The 27,407-nt window shown below is 41.1% G+C and overlaps 1 protein-coding gene across 1 annotated transcript; it reads right to left on the minus strand.

Moving 5' to 3' along the window:
- Positions 1–12,852: 12,852 nt before the first annotated feature.
- Positions 12,853–26,748, minus strand: LOC130417075 (C-type mannose receptor 2-like). The gene is made up of 3 exons (XM_056742381.1): positions 26,712–26,748; positions 17,893–18,246; positions 12,853–13,368 (listed from the first exon to the last, which is right to left on the minus strand). The coding sequence occupies exons 1-3, from the start codon at positions 26,746–26,748 to the stop codon at positions 13,001–13,003; spliced, it is 759 nt and encodes a 252-aa protein (XP_056598359.1). The 3' UTR covers positions 12,853–13,000.
- Positions 26,749–27,407: the final 659 nt, after the last annotated feature.

Consider the following 27,407-nt stretch of genomic DNA (forward strand, 5'->3'; position numbering starts at 1 on the left):
TGTGTTTAGAGTTTTGGCAAAATGAGCAAAGTTTTGCAAAATGTGTTCAAGCAACGGGTAAAAACTGTAATTATTATTAAAAAACATCAACTTTGTAATAAAAACAAATTTTTTAATTAAAACAAATCAATTATAATTCCAAATACTGTAATGAATAAACAAGTAAAATAGTAAAATGTACTCTAATAGGTCTTGAACAAATAACTTAATTTCAAATTGTTTTATGTATATTCTGAATGTTATATATGTTAGAGATGCAGAAAGTGAGTTGGTGTGTGTGTGTGTTCGATATAAAGAGAATGTGAGTGTGTGCATGTGTCTGTGTGTGTTAAAGATGCAGGAAGAGTGTCAATTAGGACTCAAAATTTACTCTAAGAGGTCTTGAACAGGTAACTTATTATCAAATTGGCTTAAAATTTAAAATAGTAAATATTTTTTTTAAGACACGGATACTTCAAGTTATCCAAATGAAAAAATAAAAACACTACACTTCACCTAATACATTTACAATAACATATAACAACAGCAATAATGAACATGCAAAAGGATGTTTTTAAAACAAACTGACAGGAAAACGTCTTGGTTACGTATGTAACCTCAGTTCCCTGATGGAGGGAACGAGACGTTGTGTCGAGAACGACAGATGGGGTTCGCCCTTGAGAACCAATCAACTCTGACTACTATAGAAAAGGCCAATGAAATTTGGCGAATGCAATTTGCATGCCGGGCTCCGCCCCCGGAAATCCGGTATAAAAGGAGGCCGGCGTGCAGCATTCACTTACCTTTGTTCTGAAGAGCCTGAGACCTCTCAAACTGCAGCAGAATACGATACGTGTTTGTGGCATAAGGGACACAACGTCTCGTTCCCTCCATCAGGGAACTGAGGTTACATACGTAACCAAGACGTTCCCTTTCTGTCGGTCTCTCGACGTTGTGTCGAGAACGACAGATGGGGTTGCCTATGGAAAACGCCACAACGCTGTATCGCGTCACAATCTCTAGCGAAGCGACGGTAACAAGCCTGGGCGTGTCATCTCGAAGCTTTCGTGAGACTGTAACCTTCCAGTGTGGTGGTCGGGGGGTTCCAGAGCTTTCTTGGAGAAAGATGGGTACAGCCCTGACCGGTAACTTTCACGGACGGGGCCTTAGCTCTCTATAGGCGAGAGGCCGTCCAGATCAGTTTACACCGGGTAAGCGCGACTCTTAATCAGGGAAGCGCTACAGAGGCCACCTCCTACCCGTGGGGAGGAATATGGTGGATATAGGTATGGTCTCGTCCTTGGAGGAGAACGCATGGAACGTGCGGACTGAGTAGTTAACCGCGAGGTGGAGGCCCACCTGGGGAAGCTCATGGGTTACCAGGAGTGGGAACCATTCTCATGAGGATACATCAGACGGTACAGCCCACGGAGGGGGTGTTACAGACGTCCGGTAGCACTAGGTCCGGTTAGAGCTATTTGTGATAGCTCACATGGTATCCCGGCCTAAGGGGGAAGGCTGCTCTGCCCAGCCAGCCCCCAGGGGGTGCTTGTTTGGTGATGGATGGAATGCCTATTCTTAACCAGTGTCTGGGTAAGAAGGGAGGCTGGTGAGGTACCAGTTTCTTAGCGATGTGTTCGGGTAAGAAGAAAAGGTAAATAGCACACTGACCCAACCTGTTAGAGGGTGGAAAGGTGCTTTCGCAGGCATACGCCCCCCCGGATGCCAGTCCTACATGTCGCCACGCAGGACGTGGGCTGACACCGGGTTTACGCGAAGGTTGTTAACCCTTGCGAAGGTGTTTGGGCATAGCCCAACCCGCAGCTCTACAGATGTCTGCTAGAGAGGCGCTTCTACCAGTGTCCAGGAGGTGGCTAAACTCCGTGTGGAGTGAGCCCTCACTGCCAATGGGCATGGGAGATTCTGAGATCGGAATGCCGTCGTAACGGCGTCCACGACCCAGTGCGCCAGCCTCTGTTTGGAGACAGCCTTCCCCTTCTGCTGTCCTCCAACAGACACGGAGCTGGTCAGAGCTTCAGAGCTCTGCGTGCGGTCCAGTACGTACTGGACACAACACTAGTCGGGTTGGGTCTTCCTCCCCTATGGGGAGCGCCTGCAAGTTCACCACTTGGCCCCGGAGGGAGTAGTGGGAACTTCTTGGGCACGCATCCGGGCCTGGGTCTCAAGATAACGTGAGAGTTTCCAGGGCCGAGTTTAAGGCAATCCAGGGACACGGAGGATGCTCGGTGGTCCCCTACCCTCTTGAAGGAAGTGAGCGCCGTCAGGAGGGCCGTCTTACTCTATGAGGAAGATCGGAACCTCCGAGGGGCTCTTTGGGGGGCCCTGAGGCCCCCCAGGACCACTTAGGGTCCCAAGAGGGTATGGAGCGGAGATGAGGCGGATTCCGCCCTCTCGCTGCTTAGGAACCTGGTGACCAGGTCGTGTTGCCCTAGAAACTTTCCACCGACTGAGTCGTGATGAGTGGCAATAGCGACTACATACACTTTCAGTGTGGAAGGGAGATGTTAGTCTCCAGTCTAGTGAGAAGGGGAACACAATCCTGATCAAGCACCTCAGTGGGTCTTTCTCGTTGAGAAAGACACCAGGACGAGAAGAGGCACCGTCTAGAGGCGTGTAACCGCCTAGTAGATGGGGCCCTAGCCTGGGTGATGGTCTCAGCCGTATAGGGGGAGTAGCCATCTTAGGATCTTCTCGTCCCGTCTAGAGACCAGACATGGGTGTTCCAGAGGTCTGATCTGGGATGCCAGAACGTGTCCTTCCCCTGAGAGAGCAGGTCCTCTGTCAGGGGAATGGTTCAGGGGGAGTCGCTGTCCAGAGCATGAGGCCAAGTGCGGTTAGACCGGTGTGGTGTAACCAATAACACTTGGTGCTCCTGCTCCCTGACCTTGCACAGAGTCTGTACAAGAAGGCTCCTGGGGGGGGGAAGGTGTGCTTCCGCCCATCCCGCGGCCAGCTGTGCGCAAGGATATCCGTGCCGAGGGCAGGGACTATCAAGCGGGCAAATGGTGGTGTTACGGGAGGTGAACAGGTTTTACCTGGGCCTACCCGAACAGCCTCCAAATGAGCTGGACTGCACGGGGGTGGAGTCGCCACTATCCACGAGGCATTAACTGGCGAGAAAGCACGTCGGCTGTCTAGTTCAGTTTGCCCGGGGTGTGTGGCCTGCAGGGAACGAGTCACCTGTTGACTCCACCGGAGGAGGCGTCGAGCAAGTTGTGTTTAGCTGCTGTGTGCGAACGCCACCCTGACGATCAGTATTCGCTACAGCTATAGTGCTGTCCTCGGAACAGCACGTGCATGTCTCGCACGAGAGGCCGTAGCCTGCTCAGTGCAAGTAGCATAGCCCACAACTCTTGGCAATTGATATGCCAGCGCAGGCGGGGGTTCGTCCAACACCCCACCTGCGTGCCCGTTGCACACTACACCGCACCCCTGCAGGGAGACTTCAGTCGTCACCACGACCTGCCTCATAACCTGCTCAGAGGGACCTGAGTCCGTCGAAAAAGTCATAAAGACTAGGGGTTATGGTGCGTCGGCAGCAGGGCGGCATCACCATGCGCCTGCTGCCGGTGTGCCACGCTCTCCTCGGAACTCGACTCTGAAACCAGTGTTGGAGCGGTGTCATGTGCATCAACTCGAGGGGTATTAACCCGCGAGGACGCCATGTGTCCCAGGAGCCTCTGAATTGTTTCAGGGGGACCGCTGTCTGTCTAAAATGTTCATTTCAGACAGTTCAACACTGGTTGGGCACAACTGCGGACAGGTGTGCCGACATGGTGACAGAGTTGAGTTCCATACCGAGAAAGAGGATGCTCTGCACTGGGGAGAGCTTGCCCCTCTCTTGGTTGACCTGGAGTCCCAATCGACCTAGGTGCCGGAGCACCAGGTCCCTTTGTGTACATAACAGATCTCGCGAGTGTGCCAAGATAGGCCAGTCGCTGAGATAGTTTAGTACCCGCTCACCTTCCTCCTCTCAGGGAGAAAGGGCGGTCAGGGACAGACCGAAAGGGAGGACTCTGTACTGATATGCCCGCCTCTCGCACGCGAACCGTGGGAACGGCCGGTGTCGAGGAGGATCGAGACATGAAAGTAAGCGTCCTTCAGGTCGATTGCCACGAACCAATCCTGACACCTCATAGATGTCAGGACGCGCCTCTGTGTGAGCACCCTGAATGGCAGCTTGTGAAGGTGCTCTGTTCAGGGTACGCAGCCTTTGGGGGCAACCCGCCGTCTTTCTTGGGAACGATGAAGTGCGGGTGGTGACCCACTGAACATCTTGGTTTTGAGGGACGAACTCGATGCCTGTTTTGCCAGAAGGGTGGTGACCTCTACCCGAAGTACGGATGCGTCCCTGCCTCTGACAGAGGGAGAGATGATGCCCCGAAACTTGGGTGAGTCTCTGGCGAACTGGATCGAGTAACCAAGACGGACCGCCCTCATTAGCCAGCGAGACAGTGTGGGCAGCTCTCGAGCTCCCAGGGACTGTGACAGGGTGACCAAGGGGACGGTCTGCTTCATCATTCCCACGGGGGGTGGTTCGTCGGCTGGCGGAGCTAACCATGTCGTGGGGAGTCCCCGGAGGGAAGGTTTGCTCCGCCTACTTACCTGCCTGGCGGGACAACGGCACGCACTGTCGGTTTGAGAGTGGTGACGGCTGTCGTATGTGTACGACCTCACGCCTCGCCAGGGTGTGAGGTCGGTTCGCCGAGCACAGTCCAGTGGAGTGTGCGATCGGCTGCAAGTAAACCCGGGGAGAACAGAAAACTCAGTGAGTAAGTGGGCGCCAAGCCCTAACAAGGGCCCGGCTTTGGTGACGAGGCAGGAGTCGTCCCGTACCGACCGATCAGAGCCGTGGCTGTGAAGGTTCGGGCCCGATGTTGTTCTCCCAGGGGTCTTCCCGTCAGTGTCCCTTCTCGCGAGGAGGTTGCTGACGGGGTGGAGGTTTCCCCCTCGACCTCTGCTTCCGGGGTGCCGCCTGTGGGGGCACAGGAACCGGAGCCGATGTCGAAAGGGTCCTGGGTTGCAGGGAAGCAGACGTCACGTGAGATCTCGGAGGCCTGTAGGCGGCCGAGTCGCGGCGTGAAAAAAAAATGTGGTTAATTGCCACTGTCTGCTTCGCCGTCAAAAAACTGCTGAGCGCAGTCCTCGACGGTGTTACCAACAACCCACCCTGCGAGATGAGTGCATCAAGAAAGCGGACTTCCTTGCTGTCACTCTTCTGCACAAGGTATAGCCGGGGGTGTCTCTCCTGGACCACTACCGTGGACATCGTCCGACCCAGGGCCCGTGCCGCCGCCTTAGTCGCCCGTAGAGCGCTGTCAGCGGTGGCACGGAGATCCTGCATTATACCCGGGTCGGCCTTACCCTCGTGGAGCCCTCTCAACGCCCTGGCCTGGCGGACCTGCAGGATGGCCAAGGCAAAGAGAGACGAGGCAGCCTGGCCCGCAACATCGCAAGCTTTCGACACCAGTGATGCCGAAGTCTTACGTGCTTTGGACGGTAGGAGTGGTCGGTCCCCCCCCAGGCGGTAGCCGTCCGCGGCACAGGTGCACCGCGGGCGGATGTTCCACCCGGGGGATCTCGACGCAGTCCTTGGCTGCCTCACCATCGAGGGAAGTAAGGGAGCCAGAGCTGGTTTCACTGGAACGGTCCGTGAGTGGAGCGTTCCAAGTTTTACACAGCTCCTCATGCACCTCCGGGAAAAACATGGCACCCGGGGTGGGCGCGGTTTGCACCGCGCACCGACCTCGGGAACCACGTATCCCCGGGTTAGCACGAATGACATCACTTCTGCTTCCTCCTGAACTCGACCGCTGGGGGTGGAGTTTGGATTCGGCAGAGTCGGATGCCAGTCTCCCTCCGATGCTGCGAGCGACATCTCATCTACGTCACACATCGTTTCCGAGTGTGTGCGTGAGGATCCGGACGGTATGCCACCGCCGGTTGGGGAACGTTCAGAAGAGCGAATCGGGGTGCGATCGGCCCGTGAGCACTTGGCTGGCGGGTTTACGTTCACAGAGTTCCCCATATCACTAACGCTGCTAACGTGGGTGGTCATCGGGGCCGTAGCCACAGATGTCACAGCCCGGGTAGCAGACGAAATGGTGGCTGGTTCCCGTAGGAAGACAGCCACCCGTGACCGCAACTTCTGAATGACAATCTGCCCGCAGTGCAGGCAGATGTGTCAACGAACGCTGCTTCAGTGTGGTGGACGCCCAGACACCTAATGCAGCGATCGTGTCCATCCCCCTCCTCGATGAGGGTGCCGCACCCAAGAGAACAGCGGGACATGCCGCGCTGGAGAATGCTCAGTCAGTCCTGAAAAGGACTTTTAGAAAAAATCTCTAACACCTCCGGAACCGCCGAGACGCCCAGGGGAAGGTCGCTGCAGGAAGGGACGATCCGCTGTAACACGTCGTAGCACCAGCGTGTAGTTGTAGAGGATTGAATCCTGAGTTGTACTCATGAGCGATGGCTCTGAAGAACAAAAGGTAAGTGAATGCTGCACGCCGGCCTCCTTTTATACCGGATTTCCGGGGGCGGAGCCCGGCATGCAAATTGCATTCGCCAAATTTCATTGGCCTTTTCTATAGTAGTCAGAGTTGATTGGTTCTCAAGGGCGAACCCCATCTGTCGTTCTCGACACAACGTCGAGAGACCGACAGAAAGGGAACCAATGGAAGTCAATGGGTGCCACCACTAGTCAGTTTCCAACATTCTTCAGAACATCTTATTTTGTGTGTTGCAGAAGGAAAGTCATACAGGTTTGATACGTTAAGAGCTTGATTAAATGATGACATAATTACCTTTGCTGTATAAAATATAGCTACTTTTTACAACAGTACATGGAACAAGTTAGGTGAAAAGAGAGAAGCAGTATGATGAAAGAAGTGTGCATACTGACCTTTAAAGCTTCCAAGGATTCTGAAAGTCATTTAGCTCATTCAGGAATCGAAGGAGTTTAGGAGCAATGTTATAGTGCTGGGCTCCATTCTTTTCAGCTTTGGACCCACGTTGTGGATTAATAACCAATAGGCTCCTGTTAAAAACACAACAAAAATGTTTCACCTTACTTGGCTTGGAGAAAAATAATAAACTTTAATGGTCAAAACATACCTTTGGATAAATTCCAGAGTCAGGGCCTCTCCCTTTGGATACATGATGTTCAGCACATAAAAGAGGCTGAACATGTAGCTGAGAGCAATCAGAGGACAGCCATTTATTTTGTTTACTGTGACTTCGTCAACAGTTATTTGATACATCCCTTCATCTGCAATACAACAAATATGCACCACTTGTGAGAGAGAAAGAGAGAAAAATAGTTTAGGAGTAGACATGCATGTCCTTAGCTACAACTACGATATGCATAGCCTTACGTACTACTAGAATACATGGTGTGGTTGGCAGCTCTGATAAAGCCTCCTGTGAGAAAGAATATGCAGAAGGGTGAAATGTAAATATAGAAACTGCTAGATGCAGAGCACATTTTTTTAAGGAAGTTTTTATTCAGATGCATTGATTGCTAATTAGGACAAAACAAATAAAGCTATTATGCTGTGCACTTACATCTTTGTTTAGAAGCAGCACCTTTGGGTCCTCTGCAAGGTATTCCATTAGGCCCTGGATGAGTTTTAATGGGTCTGTTGTCACTGTGATTCCCTTGCTCATCAGAAAGTCTGTGATGGCCTTGTCCTTATTCTCAATCTGGTTGATCAATTTAGTTTGGACTGGAAACCCCACTAGTTTCTCTGTGTGATCTAGCAGATGGGTGGTTTCAAAGAGGTAAGGCCATTGTTCCATGACTTTAATTACATTAACTTCATTATTCAGAGTGATACGCTGGGCATAATATGTATCAGACATTAATGTTTTAATGTCACTCTCGGGTAGAGGTTTTCCTTTAAATGCTTCTTGCAGCATTTTCTTTTTTCCCTCATGGTTGTGACAGTCATTCGGTGAGTCTGGTTCCCACTGACTACAACCATAACGGTCAGATAATCTTGATTTTTTCTTTGGCCTCTCTACGGGGGATGTGCTGAAAGCATATTGTCGTCTGACGTTCTCAACTCTGTTCTCTATTTGTATTACAAGGGAGGCAAAACCTTGACCCACAACATTTGTACCACATTTATCCAAGAAGGAATCTGGGTGTTTCTCAGCTAGTTCTTGTGCAATCTGCTTCAACTTGCTTCTTCCTAGTGTGGTGTCAGTAGCCATCAGGTCTTCAATGATGATCCTGATCATTTGTCTTCTATCTCTTGGAAGGGGTCTTGTCTTTTCCTTGAGTGCATTCAATAATTCAACTGAGAACTTATGCCATGGGACTTGAAACTTCTGTGGAGTCACAGTTGGTGTTACGGTTGGTTATACAGCTGGTGTCACTTGTTCAGTAAAACTAGACATGTTAGGAGCGCATGACTCAACCACAGTGCTCTGAGATGCTAAGTGGAAAAAACAATTAAAACAAATAAATATTGAGAGGTTTTAATTTACAGCAAACAAAACATCACTGAAGAGGCAAAGTGACTTAACTTTTACAGAGAGAGAGATAAGTGTTGAGTAGTATCAATGTACAAACTCTGTGTATGTGTGAGTGTATGACAGAGAAAAGAGAGAAGGTAAAAATGTGTTGCAGAAAATAAGTGTGTGTAAGCGACTGAGAAAGAAAAATAGAGAGTGACAGTGCCTGTTAGGCAGAAATCTGTATGCGTGTAAGAGAGAGACAAAATATAGTGTGTGTATGGGTGTTATTGTGTAATAGAGAGAAACAGAGTTTTGTTTAACAAAAAAAAGAGTGTGTTTGAGATACATTACATACCTGAGCAGAATGCACTGATCAAACGTCTGGACTGTATTGGTGGCAAAACCCCATCCAAGTCTGCTGCTGTTAGGTATGTGCAGTCATCAACACTCCAAGGTCCGTTAGCTTTGTGATAACTGTTTCCAATTGCTCTTCTTCTAGTGCAGGCAGTGTACTTCTGATCTTCTCTCTTACATGCTCCATAGCGGACAGTGCTTAAGAGCATCCAGCAGTCTGCCGCCTTTATGGTATAGTGTCTAAGTGGGATGTAGTCAAGAAGCTCATAAAGTCTTTTGCATAGAAAAGGATCACTATCTACTTCATTTACACCGAGATCTGGATCAAGACATGCTCTTTTCTGTCTAAGAACAAGAAGTACAATGTTTTGTTCTTTGACTACAATGCACACAATCATTCCAAGAATTAGCTCTCCATTTGCATAAGATGTGCCTCGCACAGTAATTTTGACTGCTACTACCGCATTTGGTGTTGACAACTTAAATGCTTTCAACGCATCCTTCAACTGGCTATCATAGAACTGAGGGTAAAACCTTGTAGAGCAGGTCATAATATCCTCAGGGGAGAACACATTACCCCTGCTTTGGTAAGCCTGCAGCAATTGATGCCTCTCTGAAAGTGATTTTGTGATGTTTTTGAAGATTTTACTTGATCGAATACACCTCTTAAAGTAACTGTGCTTGCTTTCATAACGCATTGTCCATGTGTGAATTAATGGGCCAAACTGCAATGTGAGATCTGCATTATGCAAAAGGTACACTGTAAAAAATGTTCCGTCATTTTTACGAAAAAATACCGGCAGCTGTGGTTGCCCGTAAAATTCCGTAAAAAATACAGGAAAAGAATGTAAACAGCTTTGCAGTTTAAAACTTCAGGGCACAAACTTCAAACAGTGAATGAACTTAATACATTTGAGTATTTTATATCAACAACATTTCTTTATAGAAAATGAAAACTTGGTCGAAATGCATAAAAGTGATAACATTACATTTACTTAATTTATTTCTTTGTAATTTATTATTAAAGTCACTTTTAAATAAAGCAACATGCAGCATGACATCAGAATATCTTTGCCTGACCTTGAGTTAAACAGAGACTCCACTCTTCAGCTTAGTGGTGACCCACAAAACATTTACACTGTAAAAAATGCCTGTGAAATTAACGGTAAAATCCTGTTGTTTTCACACAAAAAAACTGTTATCAGAAAGTGTCCGTAAATAAATACAGAAAAACACTGTACAATTGTCTGTAAAATTAACAGCAAAAATTCCATTGTTTTTACGGAAAAACCCTGTAAAAAAATGCTGTGAAATTAACAGTGAAATTCTGTAGTTTTCACAGAGAAAACTGTTGTCAAAAAACGTTTATAAAATACGGATAACACTGTCAAATTCTCTGGGAAATGAACAGTGAAATTCCAAAGTTTTCACAAGGAGTTTTTTTTCAACTCCACAAACACTTTTATCACCTTCACTTACAGACACCACTGTCACTTTATTTCTGTTGAATGTCTACAAAAGTTCTAATTGAAAATGAACACAAGTTTACATGTTGATGGTTTTGTTGAGTCACCATTATGGTGAAGAGTATTTGCTTTAGTTGTGGTCTTGAACATTTGCTTTCCATGTGAAGAAGTCTTTTCCCAGTATTGACATCTATGAGTTGAAACACACTGACTCAGGTGGGTGGAAAGCTCAGATAAAGCTTGTGTTGGTGAGTAAGTACATGTTCAAGAGTGTAGATAGTGCTTTAAAGTTACTTGTTGTCCTCATTTATGATATTGACTGAAATTAATTAATATACTGAAAGTCTTTAACAGCACATCTAACACATGATAAATGTTCTAGCAGACATCAAGAATATAACAGTTTGTCTCAACAATGGTGACAACTGAAAAAACCTCTAAAGATAAACGCAATGCATTCTGGGTATTATCAAAGCACAAAACTCATTAATGACTCCCAGCATGCATTGCGGCTGTAAGCTTTTCATTTGTTAGTCACCACTGTTGAGATTCATACACTGAATTTTGATGTCTGAGTCAAAGACAAAATGCAAACTTTTTAATGGTTCAAATACTTTATATATTGACAATTGCAGGAAATGTTACTTTTAAAAGTAGATTCATTGAGGCGTTTGTAACAAAAAATACAATAAGTAATTAAAGAACATCCTAGATAAAGAGTAAATACCTAATCACACTTTCATTTGATGTGCTACAAAACTATGTTTTATATAAAACAATGTCACAGCAGCACAAAGAAAACTGTAAACGTATTCATGACGGCTGAAAGAGGCCAACTAAAGCAAACACTGATCACAATAACGGTGACTTTAATACACCAATAAAACATCATGTCATGGCTGTTATGCTGCAGTCCCTGTGAAGCAGAAGTGATGATCGTCTTCAGTATTCTGACGTATTTACAAGATGAATAGTGGGTGTGCCTCATGTTTTCCACTGCGAATTGATTGGATGAATAAAAACAGGATGTTCCCGTAATTTTACGGTAGTTTGCTGGTAACCACAGCTGCCGGTATTTTTCCGTAAAAACTACGGAATTTGTATTTTCTCTTTTCTTTTCTGATATTAAATGTTTTGTGGGTCACCACTAAGCTGAAGAGTGGAGTCTGTGTTTAACTCAAGGTCAGACAAAGATATTCTGATGTCATGTTTGCATGATGCTTTGTTTAAAAGTGACTTTAATAATGAATTACAAAGAAATAAATTAAGTAAATGTAATGTTATCACTTTTATGCATTTGGACCAAGTTTTAATTTTCTATAAAGAAATGTTGTTAATATAAAAGAATCAAATGTATTAAGTTCATTCACATCTTGAAGTTTGTGCCCTGAAGTTTTAAACTGCAAGACTGTTTACGTTCTTTTCCGGTATTTTTTACGGAATTTTACTGGCAACCACAGCTGCCGGTATTTTTCCGTAAAATTGACGGAACATTTTTTACAGTGTAGCCGTATTTTCTCTGTGAAAACTACAGAAAACTACAGCATTTTTTACAGGATTTTTCCGTAAAAATAATGTAATTTTTGCTGTTAATTTTACAGACAATTTTACAGTGTTTCTCCGTATTTTTTACGGACACTTTCTGATAACAGGATTTTACTGTTAATTTCATAGGGATTTTTTACAGTGTAGGATTAATGATTTTAGTCTTGTTGTCCACTTGGGGTCAGTGTGTTACACCTCTTGTTTTGTTGAGACCACATCACTGAGTGATTCTGCTCATTCCTGCATTTATTAATGTGTATAAAAACAAATGATGTCTAGTTTTCAGCATTTATTCAGATAGTCAGTATCTAACACCTTCATTGATTAAATCTAAACATTATTAATAACTGTTATGATTGCAGATGAAGTGAAAAGTCAGGAGAGAAAATACTGTCTGTATATTAGAGTTTATTTGAACTGATCCATCACCATTACATGAATCCAACACACACAGAATTAAAGTCAACCTTCACCAGATTTCATTTTTATATTTCATTTTCATTGCTGAAAGAGCTTAAGCAGTAAACAAACACACATCACTATCAACTGTTAATAATTCACTTAAATGATATATTATCCAAAATAAGAGTCATAAGATAAGAACTCTGAATATTAACAAATCACATATGAAGCAATAAAAGTGTTCCCTGACAGCAAAAAAATCATTAAAATAATGTTAGAAAATGTTGATTTTTCAATGTTAATGGCATTGAATCCATTTGCAATTAATGTTGAATAAACATTGAACAAACATTTTCATCAGAGTTTCCTTTAGTTGAGCTCTTGACAAAGTAAAAGATGTTGCTAAACATGACAGTCAATCAATATTAAAATAAAGAATCTTCCTTAGAGAACTAATGTAAAAGTTTACAAAGATGTAAAACAAAAATATACTACGCAAGCCTATACAGGTTCTCTGTCAGACACACTTAAACATCAACACTCGTAACACAAACCTCAACAATGGTGACAATCATCAAACTAATTCAGATCAACTGCAATGCATGCTGGGAGTCATGAAAGTTTGATGCAAGTTTGTATTTGTAGTGTGCCTTTAGATGAACCCTATTCCTAAACAAAACAAAACAAAAAAGGAAAACCAGAGAATGAACAAAGGAAGAAAAATGGTTGTTTATCAGGAAGTGAAAGACTTATATCTGTTTAATATCTGTTTATTTCTCTTTTCTTCTGCAGATGAAGTTTAGTTGTTTAGATTCAGGATGGCTGATCCAGAGATAATCTCCTCCAGACTGAACCGCTCCAGATCTCACATCACGCTCACAGTCGTCCACTGCTGTTTCATTCCCCGGAGCCCAATGATCATAACACACGATCTCTCCATTCACCCAGAACCAGATCCCCACAGAGCAGGAGTGACGTAACCCCAGCCACACCTCAGCAGTCCAGGCCTGATGAACCACTGATGTCACCCAGAGCTGAATCTTCTCTGAATCAACTGAAACCAGATCCACATGATTCTCTCTGCAGTATCTCACAGCTTCAGTCCAGCTCAGATTCTTCTGGATCAATATCAGCTCATCTGAACACACAATAAACACAAACAACTGAACATGAGAACAAAACACAAACACTGAGACTGAACTGAGATCAGTTTCATCATGAAGAAACTTCTGTTGTCAAACACACACATTGACTTTTATTAACTCACCTTCATGACACACAAAAGTGTGAGAGTCACTGCAAGATACATCATGCCATTTCCCCTCCTTATTCACTTTGGTTGCTGTACAATTTTCAGAACCAGAATTATCAGGTTGACCAGAGTCCCAGTATCTGAAGGCGGAGTCAGTGTTATCTGACCACTCCCACCAGTCTCTGAACAGACCAATCCAGACAGATGTCTCAGTATTATTAATGATGTTGTGGATCAGTTGATTGTCAGTCTGGTTCCTCACACTAGTCAGATCAGTATGATACTGTCTGCAGAAACTCTGAGCTTCACTCCATGTTCTATTAGAAGTATTAATGATGTATGATTTACTGCTGTCTGTTGAAGAAAATAAAGATTCAAGTCTCATGATTTTTATTCATTCTCATTACACTTACAGTTCAGATGTCAATCTACAGGAACATATTTTCCTCTAAAATTAATACTCAACTTGTTTTGTTCCAGAACAGCATGTCATCAACACAAACTGACTACATTTACAATAAAACACACAATCACATCTAAGCATAAAACACATTAATATAAGAGAACAAGAGTCAAGAAGTCCACTGAAGGAAACACTAAACACGATGAGGGTTTTTCTTCTTATTGTTCATGTTTTCCTAGTATGAGTTTGAGTAGGTTGGAGAAATGGGCGTTCTGAAAGGTCTTGACAATTGGTTGCTGAAGCTGCTGTTTACTATACAGGCACAGATGCTTAAAAACTATCGGCCTACAGATTAACTGAAGTCAACAATTCAGAATGACTCTAGGTTTCATCCTTTTCATCATCTGTTAACCCATTTCATTCATTTACTTTAAAAACGTCTCCAATAAACGTTAAATATGAACTTAAAGTAAGAAGTGTATTTTGTCAGTTATGAAAGCATCATCACACTTTGTTTTGGTCTTACTGTAGAAGCAATGTACTTAATCCAGGACATCACTGATGAGGATAAATGTAAATGATCAGAAACAAATGACTCTTACTGTTCAAATCACACCTCTGAAATGAAGAGGTGGACAATCCTGGGGCCAAAGAGTAAAAGTCCTGCCATATTTTTGTTTCACCCATGAACTCAGCAGCTGATTTCACCAGCGGAGGAACCAAAACATTCCTTTCAAGTCAAAAGCCAAGTCTCAAGTCAAATCTCAAGTCCTCAAAGAGTTAATGTTAATGAGATGATTAAGTGAGTAATTTAATGATGATTGAGTGATGAACACCTGCTGTTAACAATCAACATCACTGAAGAAAAGAGAAACACAAGAACTACAACTGACTTCAGCCACAGCCTTGGATGACATCAGCTGAAAAAACATTTTCACCATAATTGTGGTCAGTGTTTGCTTTAGTTGTGCTCTTGAGTCATTCAGTAATAGGTTGTGGGTCTTTTTCTGTCTCTTCTCTCAACCGAATGCTGGTATGTCGTGAGCACACTGGTGTTCTCACAGACTCCCCACTTATGGTTATAAAGCACTTTAGGTGTACAGGAATACACAACCGAGCGTTATATAAATGGCTTATTTATTCAAAGATACTTGCTTCTTAAATAATTACAATATTTTTTTCATGGTAAACATTTGTTCAATGCTGAATCAAATCTTGAAGGAACTGAATAGTTTGTATTTCTGGTTTAAATCTCTCTAGGTTTATGATCTGCATTTGGATATAAAAACCTCCTAAATCAATTGCACAATAAAGCTTCAATATTGGGATCAGTCTTTTAGACATGAACATTTATCATATGAACCTCAACAGTGGTGACAATTATAAGTCATACTGCATTGCATGATGGGAGTTTTTCATGCATTGCAGCTTGAAGCATTTTGTTGAGCATCACCATTGTTGAGCTTCATATGTTGGTTCTTGATGTCTGTCTAGAAGTTTTAATTTAGCATGTGTTTTTTTGCTATTGAACTTTCTCAATGATACTTTTAGATAAACAGTTTGTTTAAACAACGAGTGTACTGGGTTCATTATGCTAAACATTAACATGATTATGATCTAAAAGAAATATCTCGCCTGTAAACATTTCAGTGTTAGATCAACTCTTCATATAAAATAAGTGAAGAATTACACACGTCACAGAACTGATCTCTCTGCTTTATAACAGTACATGAACTGATACAGTGCAAAATCTAACTATAGGGTCAAGAGTCCAACAAAAGCAAACACTGATCTCCATGATGGTGACATCATATAACCAATAAAACGTCAACATCTCAATTACAGCAGGTGTTCATCACTAATGCTCAATCATCATTTAATTACTCACTTAATGATCTCATTAACATTAACTCTTTGAGGACTTGAGACTTGCTTGTGACTTGAAAGGAATGTTTTGGTTCCTCCGCTGGTGAAATCAGCTGCTGAGTTCATGGGTGAAACAAAAATATGGCAGGACTTTTACTTTATGGCACCAGGATTGTCCGCCTCTGCTGAAATGTGCCTTTACTAGAAATTCATTTGATTTCCTCAAAGTTACACCACATTTCAATTGTTGATTCAATGATGTAAGAACACTGATAACTTCTTTTAGGATTACAACAAATAATAATGACCTCAATTTTGTGTCTATGTTGGATATGTTTTTGTTATTAGATTAGGACCCTCACTCTTTCATGTAGTATTAATATATACATTTGTTTCTCTTTTACTTTTCTCTTTTGTTAAAAGAATGCTTTTTGAACACTAATACATCTGTTTAATAATTGTATTGTAATATGGCATAAATATTTGTATTGAGCTTTATAAATTAAAAAATATAACTGCAAAAACGCATCTGTCACAATTAGTCTAATACAGCAATTCTTTACAAGTGTATGTTTTTCTGTAATTTCACTTCAAGTTCATTTAAACTAGTGACATTAAAGTTTTGTTTCATGCAAACGCTATAATTTTGATTATTAAACTAAACATTTAAATGTACTCATAATTTCTGGGTTTGTTCGGTCAGAGTATCCAGTTGTGTCTTTATAGACGTGTCCACATCCATCACACTTTGTGATCTTTAACTCAACTCTGTACTATTTTTTGGAACTTTACACTCTAAAGTGTTTTATAAGGTTTGGTGTCAGTTGGGTGTAAAACTCACTTGGTGGTGCTTCAACACACTCATAAGACACATTCAGGTATTTGTAAGTTCCAGAACAAGGATCAGTGAAAACTGCATTGTTCACAACCATAGAACAATTAGTTTCTCCATCACATCTGTGATAATAAATACAAAAAACAGCAAAAATATATAAAGATGATGTGATAATATCTGATAACTCTTTAATAATGTTTTCTGGTCTCACCGAGTGGCCACCGTTAGAGATGTGTTCAGACTGCACTGAACATTTGAGGTCTGGTTATCTGGTCTTCCAGTAGAGCAGGTCTGTCGGTCTGTAAGCCCATAATTGGCTGAAAGGACTTTAATAAATCCCTGATCTGTTGATAAAAAGTCACATTACAGACAATTGTGTTTGACAAATCTTTATTTTCTCATCATGTTATGTGGCCTTTAAATCAGTGAACATGTAAATGATGAAACTCAGAGAACTCACCACAGCTGAGAAGGAAAGTCTGTGATTGACAGATAATGAAATCCTTTGAAACACCTGAAGTCACAGATGAGAAGTGAATCAGATGTTTTCAGGGGTGGGCATGTATTTCAAATACAGAATCCTTAACCCTTAACATGTACAGGGCCTACGGTAACAAACAATAACAACAAAACTTCATGATGCAATGCATGCTGGGTAACATCCTAGTTCAAAACTCATTTATGACTCCCAGTCTGCATTGAAGCATGATGTTTTTTGTTGTTGTTGTTTTTCACCATTGTTGAGATTCAAATATTGATTCTTCATGTCTGTGTGATTCTGTGGTATAATTTTAATTTTGCATGAAATAATTTTTTCACATCAAAATAATACCACACTATTATGTTCTTTCAAGATAAATTAAACGAAATGAGGATTATTTCACAGACCAACAATATTTGATTTGATTTATATTTGCATTTGCAAAACAAATAAACTTTGAAACCATAGAGTTACAGAATGGCAAAATAAACATCAAGAGTCAAGAGCCTAACTCAAGGAAACACTGATCATCATGATGGTGAGTTTCAACTGAATTAGAACAAATATTTAGTGATGACCCGCCCATGGGCCATGTGGATATTAAGGGTTAAGTATTTGAAATGCATGCCCACCCCTGGATGTATTGATGCTACTGTGTTACATTGACTGTCTTTGTGTATTTGTTTAAATCAGAAGTGTCCAAACCTGTAGAGTTCAGCTCCAACCTGTTCATCTGACCCACATGTGTTCTGTTTCTTAACTGTGATGTTTATTATTGTTGTCTTATGATCATGTTTTGTGAAGTGAAGGTTTGCTGTCACTCACCATTGTAGCAGATGAATCCCAGATTATCTTTACACTTCTGCTGATGCCATGTTCCATTTCTCATAACAGCACAATTATTTGTGTCAGTTGATGGTTCAGTTTCCCAGTTCAGATATTTCACAGGATCACCCAGAGACCACTTCCATTTATAAACATCTGTTCTCTTCAGTCCAATCCAGATATACACCTGACTGTTATTCACAATCTTCTTCAGCTCGTTCATGTCATTGATGTTGTTGACTGTGGCCAGATCTGTGTAGTTCTCTCTGCAGTATCTCTGAGCTTCAGTCCAGGTCTTATTAATGTTTATATAGTGATAGCGGCGCTGAATGCCTTCAGATAATGAACAGAGAGCTGAAAGAGAGAGTTTTTATTCAAACACATTCACTCAGAGCTGATCTAAGCAGGAGTGTGCTGACACCACACAATCATCATTTACTGACACAGAGTTTGTAATGAAGAAGCAGATTCTGACAGATTTTAGTCTGTTATTGTCTCACAGAGATGAGCGCTCGAGTCGGCGACTTGGAATCAAATCACATTTACTTAAAAATAAAACAGAAAACAAGAAAAATAAGTCAACTCATGCAGTAAGATTTCTGAGCTGGTAATAAAATTATAATAAAATATTTTATTTTTTCCATTCCATTCCATTTTCTACCGCTTATCCGAACTACCTCGGGTCACGGGGAGCCTGCGCCTATCTCGGGAGTCATTGGGCATCAAGGCATGATACACCCTGGATGGAGACACACTCACACACACACACACACTCACTCATTCACTCACGCACTCACACCCTACGGACAATTTTTTCCAGAGATACCAATCAACCTACCATGCATGTCTTTGGACCAGGGGAGGAAACCGGAGTACCCGGAGGAAACCCCCGAGGCACGGGGAGAACATGCAAACTCCACACACAAGTCAGAAGCAGGAATCGAACCCCCAACCTTGGAGGTGTGAGGCGAACGTGCTAACCACTAAGCCACCTATTTTTTTTTTTAACCAACTTAATTTTTTTAAAGTGTGCAATATATTCTGTGCTGTTTGATTTCAATCTCTAATCTATTCAACTCATATCAATTAGATTTTATTCTACTTTCTCATCTTTACTTCACCATCATTAGCAATAATAACTCTTTATTGTGCACTTAGACCTGAACATTGAAATCCCGAAACTCAATCATGAGGACATTTCGAAACCCTTGTTTGTTAACTCATTCGCCACCAGCCTCTTTAAAAAAAAGTTGCCAGCCTACGCCAGCGATTTTAAACATTTTCACCCAATTTTAATTGCTCACAGTAAATTTTTTGTAAATAAAAGATCACTGAACAATATGTCAAATGAAAGAACAGAGTCTCAGCTTTTAAACAAAAGAAACCGTATTCTTCTATCTTCATTTGTTCGTTTTTTATCACTCCATAGATGTGGGTAGGTTTCTTCAGAAATTCATCACTCTGATTAAACAGTTGAGATAATTAAAGTTTTTTGTCAAAGATTCCGTATAAAACATATACGTTCTAGGTTCTGGGATTCTGTACTTTTTCCTCAAAGGTGTGTAATAGCGCCACCTGCTGTACAACAGTACAAACACTGATCTCCATAATAACTCGTCAATGGCAGTGAATACCAAATATTTTGTCTATTCAACAAAAAAGTTTTTATTTACAAGTTTGGACCATTTTTTTCACTATAAGCAATATAATGCACTGACTTTATCTACTACAAATATTTTACAGCGTGATTCGTTGATATTTAAAAAAACATTTGAGTCTTTTATCCCTAACTGCTTCTACCTCTAAGAATAAAATGTGTTTTGTTTTATTTCCTAATAGTGTCCCATCACTCTAAAAAACAATGGGTTATTTACATTATTGTAAAACACAAATGTGTTCATTTTGACCCAGTCTATGCTGGGTTGTTTAACTCATTGTCTGGTCAAATCTAAACATTTGTGGGTTAATTTAAACCAAGCAGTTGAGTTTATCCATTTCTGATGCAACGATGAGTTGAAATAAACCATCATTTTTTATGTTTTTTCTTTTTTTTTGACATACAGAGACGTTTTGGAGAAGGTTGATTTGGGCTTATTTGCTTTTTCTAGTAAGTGTTGAATAGTAAAACTCCTGGTTTAAATAATATATTTTGAATATATTTGATAAAAAACTGTTGATTTATCAATTTTTAAGGTATAGAATCAATATCAATTTAAAATGAAAATAATGAAGACAAAATCCAGTGGGATGAAGTGATGATGGTTATTTCTTAGATGTGATGTCATCAATATGAAATCACTTAACAACTGCTCTTAAAGGGACAATTCTGTTATTATTCACTCACCCTCAGATTACTCTAAATGACATATTGTGAAAAAAAATCACAGATAACAACAGTAAGATAACAAAAGTCGCTGTTAAAGCAATGTATGTTATTTACAGCAATAATTTGACATTAAATCGATCTGAATGTATTTATTAGTAGACATCATTACTCCACCACATGTGTGACGTCATCAACTAGATTACTGAACCAACTTGATTCAAACGATTGATCTCTTACAGAATAACTACGACTTGGGAAACAGTCTTAACTACATTGTTCATTTCCCCATCATAGTCTCAACTAACCAATAATGAACCCTCAGGGTCCTCTAGACCCTCAGAGATGAACAAAAATGAGGTAAAATATTTTAAAACTGGCAGATATTATTTTTAATAAAAATAAAGTCTTTTTTCCATTAGAACAGGTCTGTTTGACCTCCTGCAGCGCTGCTCAGTGTTTGACTGTAAAGTATCATGAGAGTAGTTAGAGAGAACGGAGCAGTCTGCTCTTGTGATACTGTGATGTCATCCGCTGAACAGTCACTGCTCTGACGTAGAGGTCTAGCTATGAATGAAACATGAATAAAGTCATTGTAAATCAATAAGAGATTCATTTTGAGTGACAGTAAAACTAAACAATCGTATGGTCTTTCTAAACAGGGACTTTGTTTTCACTAACTTTATGACACATTTCTGCTCTCTGTGGACCGCCAGCCTCATGGTAACATTATGGAAAAAAGTAAAAGCTCAAAAACTTTATTCTGGTTGTTGTATGTTTTGTAATGTTATGTGTTTAGCTTTAAGACGAGTCATTATTTCCTGCATAATAATATAATTTTTAAGTTGATCACGATGTGTTGTAGGTACATCGAGGTAAAAGGCACACCTTCAGAAGAAATGTGCTTTTCACCAGAGGTGGACAATCCTGGGGCCAAAGAGTAAAAGTCCTGCCATATTTTTGTTTCACCCATGAACTCAGCAGCTGATTTCACCAGCGGAGGAACCAAAACATTCCTTTCAAGTCACAAGCAAGTGTCAAGTCCTCAAAGAGTTAAAGTTAATGAGATCATTAAGTGAGTAATTAAATGATGATTGAGCATTAGTGATGAACACCTGCTGTTATTGAGATGTGGATGTTTTATTGGTTAAATGATGTCACCATCATGGAGATCAGTGTTTGCTTTTGTTGGACTCTTGAACCTATAGTTAGATTTTTCACTGTATCAGTTCATGTACTGTTATTAAGCAGAGAGATCAGTTCTGTGAAGTGTGTAATTCTTCACTTATTTTATATGATAAGTTGATCTAACACTTGATCTAATGTTTACAGGCGAGATATTTCTTTTAGATCATAATCATGTTAATGTTTAGCATAATGAACCCAGTACACTCGTTGTTTAAACAAACTGTTTATCTAAAAGTACCATTGAGAAAGTTCAATAACAAAAAAACACATACTAAAATAAAACTTCTAGACAGACATCAAGAACAAGCATATGAAGCTCAACAATGGTGACGCTCAACAAAATGCTTCAAGCTGCAATGCATGAAAAACTCCCATCATGCAATGCAGTATGACTTATAATTGTCACCACTGTTGAGGTTCAAATGATAAATGTTCATGTCTAAAAGACTGAATATTGAAGCTTTATTGTGCCATTGATTTAGGAGGTTTTTATATCCAAATTCAGATTAAAACCCAGAGAGATTTAAACCAGAAATACAAACTATTCTGTTCCTTCAATATTTGATTTAGCATTGAACAAATGTTTGCCATGAAAAAAATATTGTAATTATTTAAGCAAGTATCTTTGAATAAATAAGCCATTTATATAGCGCTCGGTTGTGTATTCCTGTACACCTAAAGTGCTTTATAACCATAAGTGGGGAGTCTGTGAGACCACCAGCGCGCTCACGACATACCAGCATTCGGTTGAGAGAAGAGACAGAAAGAGACCCACAACCTATTACTGAACGACTCAAGAGCACAACTAAAGCAAACACTGACCACAATTATGGTGAAAATGTTTTTTTTTTCAGCTGATGTCATCCAAGGCTGTGGCTGAAGTCAGTTGTAGTTCTTGTGTTTCTCTTTTCTTCAGTGATGTTGATTGTTAACAGCAGGTGTTCATCACTCAATCATCATTAAATTACTCACTTAATCATCTCATTAACATTAACTCTTTGAGGACTTGAGACTTGACTTGAGACTTGCTTGTGACTTGAAAGGAATGTTTTGGTTCCTCCGCTGGTGAAATCAGCTGCTGAGTTCATGGGTGAAACAAAAATATGGCAGGACTTTTACTTTATGGCCCCAGGATTGTCCGCCTCTGCTTTTCACTACACACATAATGTATGATTGAAGAAAAATATATATGTTTGTATTTAAATGTATGGAGCGACAGATTCTGTGTGAAAATAAATCATAAGGGGTCAATTGTGTTTAAAAATCATATATATGTACATTTACATTACAGTAGGTGAATACAGTATTGATACAAATACTTATAAAACAATATGACTTTAACAATGTTTAAGCAAATACTTTTACAAAATAATCACTTTAGCAAAGTTTGTACTATTTTTTGTTGATTATAATGAATAAAACAAGGATATTTTGTTCAATAAATATACTGTCATTAAAATATGTTAATATCACAATATATAAAAAAACAGAAAAAAGAAGATTTTTGAAAGTTAAAGATTTACAGTAGTAACAATAAATTATTTTAGAAATATAATGTTTTCGTGATAAATATGGGGATTATCTCTAAAGTAGAAAAATTAATATGAGGTTTACTCTCTGAATCTAATCATGTCAGCCAGCTGTTGTCTGTAATGTTCATTTATTGTGAGGGGGGAGTAAGTTGGTATCAAAGGACCTTCGCTCGGAACAAACAACACTATAAGTTCAGAAATCAATGAACAGATATCAAGAATCCGTGTATGAAACTCATCAATGGTGACAATCAACAAATGAACACTTCATGCTGCAGTGTATGCTGGGTAACATCATAGGACAAAACTGATTCATGACTCCCATCATGCATTGCAGTTGATCAGAATTGGTTTGATGATTGTCACCATTGATGAGGTTTTTATGATGAGTGTTGAACTCTAAGTGTGTCAACAGAATAGTACTACAAAGTACTTTTACATGAATGAACAAGAACCTTTGTATGAAATATGAAAGCTTAATATATTTCATAGCAGTTTCTTCTATTTTTTTTTAAACAATAACTATTTAAACAGCACTTCTTCTGTAATGTACTCATTGTGTTACACAATATTCACAAATCAACAACACAAAGGTTACATTTTTTTGTGTGATTTCATAATGGTTATATCATCATTTCAAAATCATCACCATCATATGATCCCACTGGATCCTAGTTCTCTTTTCCACAACAAACATATTTCAATATACATGGATGGCCAATGAACACCTAACATTAAAACACTGATCACTATAATGGTGGTTTGTTGAAATAAAAAAAAAACGACATTAACCTTCTAAGCGGCAAAGTCGCAGAATTGCGACAAGATGTCATACTTAATGAAATAGGCTGTAGATCCTAATATGGTGTAATATCTCATTTGTGTCGCATATCACTAGATGTCAGACATGTGCCACTTCGATTCTAGACCAAAATGACGTCATGTTCCTATTCAAAGTGTTCGAGCAAATAGCAGAGCAAGTGAGCTATAGTGTCATTGAAGCGGGAGCAGTTCAGTTCAGAGCATCAGAGTAAATTGTGAGATTTGTGAGAGAAAATTGGCAAATTGCTAATAAAAGGTTGTAGTGTGAGGATCTGTTGCGAATGTTATTCGCCGATTCTGACTCTGAAGGGGAATATATGCCTTTTGGAAATCACGATCGGTCGTGTGATGACCGCTCTTCTCCCGGTATATCTGTGAGTGATGGTGCCGCCGTGCAAGGCGTGAATGTTCACTAAGCACACAGCAAAACCTCCAGTGTTAAATGAACACTTTTAGTATTTATATTAGTCTCTCTCAGAATGTTAAAAGTATCTTTTTTTAAGAAGGGGGACCGAAGGGTGTGCCCCAACTATCGGGGATCACACTTCTCAGCCTCCCCGGGAAAGTCTTTATACCCTCTCCAGGGTGCTGGAGGGTTCATGGGAGTTTGCCCAACCAATCCACATGTGTTTTGTGGATTTGGAGAAGGAATCCGACTGTGTCCCTCGCGGCATCTTTTGGAGGGTGCTCTGGGAGTATGGGATTCGGCACCCTTTGCTAAGGGCTATCCGGTCCCTGTAAGACCGGAGCAGGAGCTTGGTTCGCATTGCCGGCAGTAAGTCAGACTTGTTCCCGGTGCATGTTGGACTCTGGCAGGGCTGCCCTTTGTCGCCGGTTCTGTTCATAATTTTTATGGACAAAATTTCTAGGCGTAGCCAGGGGCCGGAGGGCATTGGGTTTGGGGACCACATGATTTCATCTCTGCTCTTTGCGAATGATGTTGTCGTGCTGGCCCCATCAGACCAGGACCTCCAGAATGCACTGGGACAGTTTGCAGCCAAGCGTGAAGTGGCTGAGATGAGAATCAGCACCTCCAAAACCGAGACCATGGTTCTCAGTCAGAAAAGGTTGGCTTGCCCACTTCAGGTGGGTGGAGAGTCCCTGCCTCAGTTGGAGGAGTTCAAGTATCTGGGGGTCTTGTTCACGAGTGAGGGAAGGATGGTACGGGAGATTGACAGACGGATTGGTGCAGCTTCTGCAGTAATGCGGTCACTGTACCGGTCTGTCGTGGTGAAGAAGGAGCTGAGCCGCAAGGCGAAGCTCTCGATTTACCGGTCAATCTACGTTCCCACTCTCACCTATGGTCATGAGCTGTGGGTCATGACCGAAAGGACAAGATCCCGGATACAGGCGGCCGAAATGAGCTTTCTCCGCAGGGTGGCTGGGCGATCCCTTAGAGAGAGGGTGAGAAGCTCGGTCACTCGGGAGGAGCTCAGAGTAGATCCGCTGCTCCTCCACTGCTCCTCCACATCACTAATAACTCAATCATCACTATAATAATAATGAAACTCATTATAAATTCTGTCAAACTGGAGCACAGAAAGGTGTTGGTTTTGTGATAAATCTGGGCCAGAATTGAAATGAACGGTTGTTTATATTTGGTTCAGTTCTGCTTTATTTGTTTTGATGTTTTACATGTGGCATAGCTTTGGCATGCCTGTGGCCCAAATCTGGCAAACAGGAGCGGACCGCACAAGTGCCATCATTCCACGCCATATGTGGGCCAGATGAGTAAAGTATGGGGAGTAAAGTGTGGGCCAGATTTGGGCCGCAAAAATTTGCTATCTGGGTTAAAATGCAATCAAGTTCAAACATCAATTCAATATCTACGATTTCCTGAATATTATGAAATTCAAGATGGCCACCCCTGATGTTGTCATAATATGTAAATTAGATGAGAATATTTACACCCCATATAAACTTTCAGTCATGCCCAACATTTTTCTATTTACAGAAGATCTATATCTTTAAGCCCTTAATGCCACAAGCTTTTGAATCTTGATGTCAAAATCCAGCCAAACCCTGAAGCCTAAAGTTTATACCTATTCACTGCCATTAACTTTGACAAATCAACCATTTTTAACATTGATTCAATGGCTGCTTGCTATCTGGGCAATAAACAGTCTGTCTGCATTCAGACCATTTAACTCAACAATCTTACACAATTCATTTACTTCCATTTGAAAACTGAAAGTTGTCTGAAAAAACATTGAAACTAGTTTAAACTTTGTCCAGAGGTCCCTGAATATTAGATGTTCAGAAGATGTTATAAATAGAAGAAGAAAAACCTTTCACTTTTGATCCCTCAAGGGCCATCTATTCAACATCAACACAGACGCAGAAAAGACGTCTTTTGGACACATATCCTTAGCTTGTTGGTGTGTGTGACGAGTCTCCCTTACCGCAATCAGGGTTGCCATAGAAACAGAGGGTTGCAACGAGGCGCAGCTGCCGGTCGTCGGAGATTGATGAGAGGCAGCATAAAAGCCAGACCAACCAAAGGCATGGTGAGCTATGACTCCATAGCATGAGTTACCTGACGTGTCTCTCCCGTTCTCTCAAACAGGTTCTGACGACTGACGACCGGCAGCAAGCCTGGAACACTGGAACACGGGATACAGCACGAGGGAACACCAGATCGTCACCCCATCTGCGAGCACATCACACCCCACCACCTCCCGGACCGAAAGCACGAAGTCATGGACACTTGGGAAAACCCCACGGCCACGGGAGAACTAATTCATTTAATTAAAATCCCCTCCGGGGTGTGTGTTTTTGAGATCTGGTGTACGTGTCGTTTCTCCACTCGCCACAATGTGATATATTTAATAAAGTAATTATTACAAAATGCCTCTTTCTCTTCAATATAACAGTTATTAATAGACAGACAGATAACTCTGGTGTCAATTCTCCTGACATTTAAATCAAACATAAAAGCAGAAACACAAACTCACCAATGACAAGAAGACTGAAATATAGAATCTGAGCCATTTCTGAGGAAGAAACACATTGAAAAGCTCAAATGTTAAACTTCTGTTTGTTCACAATTTTGGTGTCAGAAATGAATTAAATTGCAACATTTAAAATCAAATCAATCTGTGAGTAAGACATAAAAGTTTAAATCTATAAATGTCAATGAAGTTAAAAGTCAACATTTCCATCACTTAGTGTATTTCTACAGAAAGTCAGTTTCTTGATAAAGTTTCATTAGAAGTTATTTTTAGATACAATGTTTATAAAACAGAGTCATATCAAAAGGATAATATTAATAGAAATGAGAATGTAAATAGTTCTTACTTTTCATCTCTTGTGTGTTTCTCTCCTGAATCTGCTGCTGTTTCTCTCTCTCTCTTTGTGTTTATATGTCATTATATTACATCTGATCTTCAGCACCTCCCATCATTTGGGTTTTTCTGTAGGAAGACTTATTTTCATATTTTACAACCTGCTTATTTGTATAATAGTTTACCTACTGTCCTGTTGTCTATTATGTAATGGAAGAACTGAAATGAGAAGAAACAAGGTGTGCGTTCTCTTATTTGAATGCGTGATGCGTGTTAGCCAGCGAATACAAGATAACAGACACAGCTGAGGTTGATGTGGTGTATTTCTTAAATACATATATTTAAAACTGCAGACTTATAGATTTT

Source organism: Triplophysa dalaica, unplaced genomic scaffold (assembly GCF_015846415.1).
Source record: "Triplophysa dalaica isolate WHDGS20190420 unplaced genomic scaffold, ASM1584641v1 Contig11, whole genome shotgun sequence".
NCBI classification, from domain to species: domain Eukaryota; kingdom Metazoa; phylum Chordata; class Actinopteri; order Cypriniformes; family Nemacheilidae; genus Triplophysa; species Triplophysa dalaica.

What these genes read in the sequence shown, in the direction of transcription:
- LOC130417075 (XM_056742381.1), bottom strand. Translation starts at nt 26,748, where the DNA reads ATGGCTCAGATTCTATATTTCAGTCTTCTTGTCATTG. An exon ending in TTTCAGTCTTCTTGTCATTG is followed by an intron (nt 18,247 to 26,711) that starts GTGAGTTTGTGT and finishes TCTCTCTTTCAG; the next exon opens with CTCTCTGTTCATTATCTGAA. An exon ending in GGGATTCATCTGCTACAATG is followed by an intron (nt 13,369 to 17,892) that starts GTGAGTGACAGC and finishes TTGTGTGTTCAG; the next exon opens with ATGAGCTGATATTGATCCAG.